Source organism: Cebus imitator, unplaced genomic scaffold (genome assembly GCF_001604975.1).
Source record: "Cebus imitator isolate Cc_AM_T3 unplaced genomic scaffold, Cebus_imitator-1.0 Scaffold8, whole genome shotgun sequence".
Lineage (NCBI taxonomy): Eukaryota > Metazoa > Chordata > Mammalia > Primates > Cebidae > Cebus > Cebus imitator.
The window spans coordinates 10,466,345-10,475,813 of NW_016107323.1; the positions used below are offsets into that span (position 1 = coordinate 10,466,345).

The 9,469-nt window shown below is 53.9% G+C and overlaps 1 protein-coding gene across 1 annotated transcript in view; it reads right to left on the reverse strand.

The window, feature by feature from the left end:
• Window positions 1–1,405: 1,405 nt before the first annotated feature.
• The window catches only part of SDS (serine dehydratase), a 12,539-nt gene continuing 4,475 nt past the window's right edge, over window positions 1,406–9,469 (reverse strand). Inside the window, exons 2-8 of the mRNA XM_017543345.2 lie at window positions 8,420–8,574; window positions 7,665–7,704; window positions 7,264–7,403; window positions 7,073–7,164; window positions 5,759–5,986; window positions 2,862–2,986; window positions 1,406–2,118 (exon numbers count right to left, since the gene is read on the reverse strand). Of these exons, the coding sequence (XP_017398834.1) occupies window positions 1,910–2,118; window positions 2,862–2,986; window positions 5,759–5,986; window positions 7,073–7,164; window positions 7,264–7,403; window positions 7,665–7,704; window positions 8,420–8,572 (987 nt within the window). The 5' untranslated portion in view covers window positions 8,573–8,574 and the 3' untranslated portion in view covers window positions 1,406–1,909. The remainder of the gene's footprint in view (window positions 2,119–2,861; window positions 2,987–5,758; window positions 5,987–7,072; window positions 7,165–7,263; window positions 7,404–7,664; window positions 7,705–8,419; window positions 8,575–9,469) is intronic.

The following is a 9,469-nucleotide window of genomic DNA, read 5'->3' on the forward strand; positions in this document are numbered from 1 at the left end:
CACAGCTACTCCTGAGGCTGGGGCTTTTGGGAGACCCATTTTACAGATGAGCGAGTGGAGGCCCAGGTGGTGGTGGAGCTCACCCAGGATCACTTTTGTATTCCCTAGAATGATTCCAGCCCCTTTCTGCTTTCCAGGGGTGGGGGTGGTCATGAAGCCAGGCTGACTCTGCACAGAGCATAGCGGGTGGTCATGCAGATGGTCCACCACTGGGACTTTAGCTGGCCTGGTCAAGGTGGGATCGACCTTTCCAGAGGCAGCCGCAAAGGCAGTACCACATCACTCTGAGCACTGGGAGTTTCCCACAATCCTTGGCTTCAAGATGGCAGCTGTAGGCACCTCTATGGCTCCTGGCTCCCCAAAGCCCAAGGCTCTGGCAAGCTGGTCGGCTCCTGCCCACAGTGCCACGGCGCCTCCTCTAGCAGGCAGAGGTGTCTGCCTCACCCCTTTTTGGGGCTTCATGCCAGGCTCAGGCTGGACAGCAGAAGCTAGAGGCAGTCCTATTACAGGCAGGCTTTTCACTCAGATCCGAGTCATTTTTTTGTTTTAATTTTAGACAGTCTCACTGTTTTTTTTCTTTTGCCCAGGCTGGACTGCAGTGGGACAGTCTCAGCTCACTGCAACTCCGCCTCCTGGGTTCAAGAGATTCTCCTGTCTCAGCCTCCCGAGTAGCTGGGATTACAGGTGCACACCACCATGCCTGGCTAATTTTTGTATTTTCAGTAGAGATGGGATTTTACCATGTTGGCCAGGCCGGTCTTGAACTCCTGACCTCAAGGGATCCACTCGCTTTGGCCTCCCAAAGTGATGGGATTACAGGCATGAGCCACTGTACCCAGCCGCAAGTGATTCTTAAACTTCAGTTTGAACTTGGGGTCATCCAAAAAGTGCCCTGAGGGCGGGGTTCCCTTCATACTCTGGAGCCAGCCCCAGTAATTCCTCTCTGATCTATGATACGGGCTTCAGCGTATGCTTTCGTTGGACGAGAGGGTTCCATGTTTGAGAAGGGTTTTCATGACATTGACTTCAAGTCCACCCACCCCTTCCCTCTCCCAGAGATGGGTGTCCATTGTCAGCTCACACACCCTCAGGAGAGGGGCCCTCACCTCTTTGCTTCCAGTGGGCCTTTGGTGAAATAATTCTGACTTATCAGGAAAGACTTCAGATCAGAAAGAGATTGGCCTCCCCAGCTGCTTCTGCCTTCAGCAGAGGCAGCCTTTGTCCCACCCCAAGTCCTTGTTGAGCCACCTGCTCCCTGTGGTACAGGGATGCCCCGTCCTGGCACACAAGACCAGCTGGAGTCAGGCTCTGGCCTCACTCTGGGGCCCCAGTTGAGAGCTGGGACTGAGAGCAGACTCAGGGTGGAAGGAAAGGAGGAAGGAAGACAACTGATGATGAGAAAACGTACAGGATCTTTGTTTCATAAATATGTATTTTTCTTTTTCCAATGAAAAAGTTTGCACATTAGAAAAATTGGGAAGGGTCAGGAGTGGGCTTCCTGGGGGGATGGCTGAGATGATTCCTCAACCCTGGACCGTGGCTCTGTTCACCTTCCCTGGGAACAAGTTCTGGGGCCAGGTCATGGCTTCGAGGAATCCCCGCTGCTGTGATTGAGGTCTCCCCCATCCACCCCACTCTGGGGACCTGGTGTGTTACTTGTGGGCATTTGCCACGCCAGCAGGGTGGCTAAGGATGGGCACAGAGCAGTCACACAGATACCAAAAAGGCCCAACTCACAGCCTCACTGGCTGCCGACCTTTGGCGTCTGCAAAGTGGGCTTCTGATAAGAAGTTGACCTGCACCCGGCCACAGGCACTCATCCAAACATACAACGAGGCGCTGGATAAAACTCCAGCCCCTCCAGGGGTCTCCTGGGCTAGAAGAGGACAGATGGGTAAGGGGTCCGTCCTCACTTGAGCAACCCATTTGTCATGCCCAGCTGTTCCTTGAGCGTCCGCAGCTGGGCCAGGCTGATGTTGCTGCCTCCGCAGACGATGACCACGAGGGATGGCAGCGGGGCTGGGAGCTTCCCCTCCCGTTGGAGCTTCTGGACCACGTGGCTGTAGACGGCCGCCAGGGCTGCCCCGCAGGCGGGCTCCACCAGGATCTTCTCATCATCTGCCAGAGAAGGGGTGTGGCCTGAGTTTCCCAGGGTGCACGGGGAGCTGACAGGCCTTTGGCAAGGCTTGGGAATACTGAGCCAATCAGCTCTCAGCCCTGACTGCAGACGCAGGTCCTGGACCAAACATCTCATCATCACCCTGGATTGGCCCTTCCAGCCCTGAGCCAGGGCCTAGGTTTCATCATGAGTGCCAACGCTGATGGAATGAGTGTAGCTGTGTGAGCACTGTGTTGAGGAGGATTCTGAGGCATCATCTGAGCAAGAGTTCCATGGTTGATTAGCCAAGTGTGCAGCAGGTACAGAAGCACAAATGCTACTATGTTTTTTCTCCTTTTTTTTTTTTTTTTTTGCCATCCCTGTCCTAGACTGAACCCAGAAAGAGTCCAACCTAGTTACACACCCACCTGTGAATGAATCCAACTCTGAGCCCCATGTTTTCTGTTTTTACCCTGGCTACCAGGAAACTCAGAAGCAACATTTTAAATATTCCCTTATGGTTTGCTGCTGCTATGGTTATCAGGGTTCCTTTTCTATTTACTTTTCTACTATGTGTGGCTTTTGCTTTTCTATTTCTATGCTGCATTGTATTATATTCCATTAATGGAAAGTTCTAGGCAGAGATGGAAGGCAGAACTGTGAAGGAAATTTGGGGTGAGTGGGATCCCCAATGGCACATGAAGTGGACAGCCACTTAGCTCCTGAGTCAGCAGGTCAGGTCCTGAGAGGACTCGGCACATACCCACGAACTTCTCAATGGCGGCGACAGCCTCCTGGTCTGAGATAACTTCCGAGAAAATGGGGTGTTCCTGAAACAGTTTCAGGGCCTGAGCCCCCACAGTCTTCACGCCCAGGGCCTTGGCAACACTGAGAGAAGTGGGAACACAGGAGAGGAAGATGGGGGGAGCAGGAGAGAGATGGGGACAGGGAGGGAGAGAAGGAGACGGATGTGAGACGGAGAGGGCAGTGCATCTGTGGGCAGAGGGACGGTGTCACCTCTGCAGCTGGAAGGCACTGAAAAGCCTCAGGGATCCCGAACCAAGTGGGGTCTTCTAATAAGGTGCGGAGTGTTTGAATTGGCATCATTTAGTGTATTATTTATTATAATTATTTTTAATTTTTTTGAGACTAGGTGTCACTATGTTGCCCAGGCTGGTCTTTTTTTTTCTTTTTTTTTTGAGATGGAGTCTCGCTCTCTTTTCCAGGCTGGAGTGCAGTGGCACGATCTTGGCTCACTGCAGTCTCCGCCTCCTGGATTCAAACAATTCTCCTGCCTCAGCCTCCCAATTAGCTGGGACAACAGGCGCCCACCACCACGCCTGGTTAATTTTCATGTTTTTAGTAGAGATGGGGTTTCATCATGTTGGCCAGGCTGGCCTCGAACTTCTGACCTCAGGTGATCCAACCACCTCAGCCTCCCAAAGTGTTGGGATTATAGGCGTGAGCCACCATGCCTGAACCCAGGCTGATCTTGAACTCCTGGATTCAATTGATCCTCCTGCCTCAGCCGAGCATCATATTCCATTCAACACTAAGTCAGGAGCAAATGCCTAAGAGGACCCTTGTTCTTCCCTGATGGGACTCCCTGCCTTTGCTCCCGGTTGCAACCTCTACCTGGTTAGCCCTCATGAAGCCCAGCACCACTCTGCCCGCCCACATCCTGCTGACCTTTAAGGCTCAGGATTAAAGCCATCTCCTCCAAGGAGTCCCCCTGGGAGAGTACTGAGTCCCATGGCCCTATGTGGAATTCTCAAATGGTTCTCCCTCATAGTACCAAGCACCCTGAGTACTTCTTGAGAAAGTACTAGGTGCCAGGCACTTCACAAGCATTATTGAATTTGCACAAGAACTTTGCTGTTAGTTAGTTTGATTTTGGGAAGGGGAAACTGAGGCAGAGAGTATACGGTCACTTGCCCAAGGTCACACATTTAGGGAGTGCTGGGGCTGGGGCTGCAAGCAGGGTCTGTGTAACTCCAGGACCTGTGCTGGTAACCAATGTGTTGACGCTGTCCCCAGCCTCCCGGGGCAACCACTGCCTCTATTCCCAGCTCAGCTGCCCCCTCTCCCTTCCCCAGGAGTATCTTGAGGGCCTGGACCACCTCAGCCCTGAGCAGCACGTGGTTAACAGTATGACTCAGCCATGACATCTTCAGTCCCTATAGTGTGGGACACAGCAGCTCCAGATGCCAGGCTCAGGACTCCGGAAGAAGTTCTTATCTAGCTGGACTCAGTCTTCCCTATCTGTAGCAGAGACTGTGGTCTGCCCCGGTGTCTTTTCTAGCTGCACACATGTGCACCTACTGTAAAGACATTTCCTAGCCTCCCTCGCAGCTAGGTGTGGCCATGTGACTAAATTTAGGCTGACAAAAAGGTAAGTGGAAGTGCTGTGTCTGTCTTTGAAGGTTGGAGCATAAACTTCTTCCTTGCTTCCCCCTCCCTGCCAGATGGAATGTGGGTGTGATAGCTGGCACTCAGGCAACCATTTTGGACCATAAGGCTACGTGCTAAGGATAATGGGGAAACAAACTCAAGGGACCCAGGGCCCTGACTTTTCATGGTAAAGTTCAATATCATGTAAGCCATTGTTATTTGGGTCTTCTGTATAATGGGGCCAAAACTTCTTTCTAATTAAATGCTATCTATCAAAAAGGAAAGAAAGAAGGAAGAAAGAGAGAGGAAGGAAGGAAGGAGAGAAAGAGAGAAAGAAAGAAGAAAAGAGAAGGAAGGAGAGGAAGAGAAAAGAAAGGAAGGAGGAAGGAAATAGAAAAAAGGAAGGAAAGAAAGAAAGGAGAAGGAAAAGAGAGGAGGGAGGGAGGAAGGGAAGGAAGGAAGGAAGGCCGGCCTCATAGGAAACGTTTACTGGTTCCTCTGTGACAAAGTTTTACATACCTCATTACTTTGCCAACCAACCATCCTCCCAGGAAGCCCACCCCTGAGTCCCTATTGTGTGCAAGACACTGGCTGATCTGGGGAGACAGTGGTGCATAAACACAAGTCTTGCTCCTAAAGAGTTCGTATCCCAGCCCTGAATGGGGTTTCTGTCTCCCTTCCTTCCTTCCTTCCTTCCTTCCTTCCTTCCTTCCTTCCTTCCTTCCTTCCTTCTTCCTTCCTTCTTTCTCTTTTTTTGCCTCTAGACAGGGTCTTGCTCTGCCACCCAGGCTGGAGTGCACTGGTGTGATCACAGCTCACTGCAGCCTCTGCCTCCTGGGCTTAAGCAGTCCTCCCACCTCAGCCTCCTGAATACCTGGGACTATGGATGTGTGCTGCCATGCCCAGTTAATCAAAACAACAACAACAATCAAAAAAAGACAACTTTTTTGTAGAGATGGGAATCTCTACGTTGCTCAGACTGGTCTTGAACTCCCGACCGCACGTGGTCCTCCTGCCTCAGCCACCCAAAGTGCTGGGATTACAGGCACGAGTCACTGTGCCCAGCCTCGTATGAGGCTTTTCATGTGAGGAAGTGTGACATGATGGAGTCACACAGACCTGGGGTTGAGTCCAAGCTGTACCACTCACTGGACGTGACCCTGGGCAAGTGATCAGATCCCCCATTTCCTCACCTGTAAAACAGCCTGACATCAGGATCTACTCCCCAGTGCTTGCTGGACACCTGAGGAGGGCACCCCAGCTGCTCACCTGGTGATCTTGGGCAGGGAGATGAGCTTGCCTGCAGTGGTGGCGGCGTGGAAGCTGTGGGCACCAAAGGTCTCCATCGCGATGACAGGCACGTCCCCCCAGCCCACCTCCTGCAGCCCCTGGACCACTCCACACAGCAGGCCCCCGCCGCCCACCGACAGGGCAATGGCTCCTGGCTTTGTCCCCAGTGCCTCCTTCAGCTCTTTGATGATGGAAGTGTGGCCTTCCCTGGAGGGTGGGGAGACAGGGTGGCGGGTCAGGGCTGGGCTTCCTGGAGACACCAGCTCAGGTTTGCACCAGCCTCATCCCAGTGGATGGCCCTGGGGTTAGTCCCCTCCCCACGCCCTATATCAGCTTCCTCTACCTGAGGACTTTATCTGGCCATCTGAGCTACCTGCAAACACAGTCAGAGATGGCAGCCCCCGAGAGCAGCCCTCAACCAACGCCTACGGGTCAGTGTACAAACCCCCCTGCTGCCTCTTCCAGGGGCAGGTAAACTGCAGTGTACCTCCTACACTGGCTCCCAGAGTCCCCCAAGGGATTAACCTCCAGCCACCCACAGTGGCCACCTGTCCTGGAAAGACCCTTCCTGACATTTTGGACTGGATGATAGAAAAAAGAAAAAGCAAGTCCCCTCCCTTCCCTGCTTGACTTCCCCATTCCCCCACAGAATTGCCACCCAAATAAACTTTCCCTGCAACCTTTGTTCCCAGGTCTGCTTCCAGGAGGACGCAACCGCTAACACTTGGGCATCTGTGTGCTTGTGTGTTCAGTCTTGGGTGTGTTGTGTGTGCAGCCATGGAGAATGGGCATTTGGTGCACGTGTGTGTGCACCTGCTGCTGCGCCTGGCTATAACATGTGTGTTTCTGCTTTCTTTTTTGTTTTTGAGATGGAGTCTCACTCTCTCGCCCTGGCTGGAGTGCAGTGGCATAATCTCAGCTTACTGCAACCTCCACCTCTCAGGTTCAAGTGATACTTCCTGCCTCAGCCTCCTGAGTAGCTGGGATTACAGGCGTGTGTCACCACGCCCGGCTAACTTTTGTATTTTTAGTAGAGACAGGGTTTCACCATGTTGGCCAGGCTGGTCTCAAACTCCTGACCTCAGGTGATCCTCCCACCTCAGTCTCCTGAAGTGCTGGGGTTACAGACGTGAGCCATTGTGCTCGGCCTCTGTGTGCTTCTACCTGGTGGTGTGTGCACACGTGTGCAGCTGCGGTGCATGAGGACGTGATGATGTGCATCACCACAATGCCTGCCCAGCGATACAGGGCGGTGGCTGCCACCCCCGCCAGGTGACCTTGAACTCCACATACCAGATGAGGGGGTCGTCAAAGGGGGGAATGTAGACCCAGCCAGGGTTGTTCTTCGCCAGGGCCTTGGCCAGCTCAAAGGCTTCATCCAGTAACTGCAAGGCCACAGGGGAGATGGGAGGGGGTGAGGCACAAGGGAACCCTGTCCAGCCACTGGGTGCCCTCTCTCACCCCTGCTCTGGGTCGGCACTCACCTCACCCACCACCTTGACTGTGGCACCTTCATTCTTGAGGCGCTCAATGGTGAGGGCAGGTGTGGTGCTGGGCACAACAATGGTGGCAGGGATGCCCAGTTGCCTGGCCGCATATGCAGCCGCCATGCCTGCGTTGCCGGCTGCCAGGGTTGGGAGTGGAGAGCATGTCAGTGCAGGAGCGTCTAGGAGCCCAGGCAGGACTGCCCACCCTCTACTGGGGACTCTGGCTGTCCCCCTCACCTCTCCACCCCGTGCGACTGCTGGCCTCCCCCAGGAACTCCAAATTGGCTGCTGCCCATGTTTCCAATGGCTCATTGCTGGGAAATCCAGTGCTCAGAGAAGCGGAGCGCCTGACCCCAGGACACACAGCAGAGGACAGGACGGGGAAGCAGGTCACTTACCCGAGGAGCAGACAAAATGTGCGCAGCCCTGCTTGGCCCACTGTGGAGACAACAGGAGAGGTGCTCAGGCCCACGTCCCCGTCATTGCCTGTGCTCTTCCTGCCCGCCTGGAATAGCTGCCAGGACTCCGTGGACACTGATGTTTCCTTCACTTGGAACCTGTTCTACCCTTTTCTGAGACCGCACCTCCCGCCTCTAAAGTGACTGGCTCAGGAAAGGGTGGAGGAAAACAGGCGACTGATGGGGCTGGGATCAGTCCCCAGGGACCCTCCTGGAGGGGCATCCTTCAACCAGAGGAAGCCCTAATGGTGGACGCTCAGCCCTTGCAGGGAGTCAGCAGGCTTATCCTGCAACACCTTTAACTTCTTTCTTTTTGAGACAGAATCTCACTCTGTCACCCAGCCTGGGGTGCAGTGGCATGATCTCAGCTCACTGCAACCTCTGCCTCCTGGATTCAAGTGATTCTCCTGCCTCAGCCTCCCAGCTAGCTGGGACTACAGGCACCTGCCGGCATGCCCAGCTAATTTTTTTTTTTTTGTATTTTTAGTAGAGACGGGGTTTCACCATGTTAGTGGGATGGTCTTGATTTCTTGACCTCATGACCTGTCCACCTCGGCCTCCCCAAGTGCTGGGATTATAGGTGTGAGTCACCACGCCCAGCCCAACACCTTTAATTTCACATAGCACTGGCCCTGCCCTGTCAAGGAAGGAGGACCTGCCACCCCTGCCCAGGTGATGCTGAGCCGGTCCCATACCCTCTTGCAGAAATGCCCGATGCCCCGGATCTTGAAGGAGCCAGAGGGCTGGGCACTGTCCATCTTGAGGTAGACGCTGGTGCCGGCCACTTTGGACAGGGCCATGCTGTCACGGATGGGGGTCTTCACATGCAAGGGCTCTCTGGACATCATTGCTGGGAGAAAGGAAGGAAACCCAGAGGGTTAGGAGAGTTAGGCCCAGCGCCGGCACTGCCAGAGGGACCCCTTCCCTCACTTGCCGGCAAGCCAGGCAAGGGCTTAGATGGGACAGCCTCCTGGAGACCTGGCCTCTAATTGCAGCTGGGACACCTACTCGCCATGTGACATCAGACAGGCAATCACACCTCAGCCTAAGCTCTGCCATCTGTAAAATGGGGACAGGGACCTCTCACACGTTTGCTGGGAGGCTGAAGAGGTAACACTCAGACCTCGGAGCTTTCAAAATGCATGAGGTCGGGCCAGGCGTGGTGGCCCATGTGTGTAATCCCAGCACTTTGGGAGGTCAAGGCAGGCTGATCGTCCGAGGTCAGGAGTTCAGGACCAGCCTGGCCAATGTGGCAAAACCCCATCTCTACTAACAATACAACAACAACAACAACAACAAAATTAGTTGAGCATGGTGGCACACACCTGTAGTCCCAGCTACTCAGGAGGCTGAGGCAGGAGGATCACTTGAACCCAGAAGGTGGAGGTTGCAGTGAGCTGAGATTGCACCACTGCACTCCAGCCTGGGTGACAGAGCGAGACCCTGCCTCAGAAAACAAACAAACAAAACAAAACAAAACAAAAAAACAACAGCCAGGTGTGGTGGCTCACACCTATAATCCCAGCACTTTGGAAGGCCGAGCCAGGCAGATCATAAGATCAGGAGTCTGAGACCAGCCTGGCTGACATGGTGAAATCCCATCTGTATAAAATACAAAAATCAGCCAGTCGTGGTGGAACATGCCTGTAATCCCAGCTACTGGGGAGGCTGAGACAGGAGCATTGCTTGAACCGGGGAGATAGAGGTTGCAGTGAGCCGAGATCACACCACGGCACTCCAGCCTG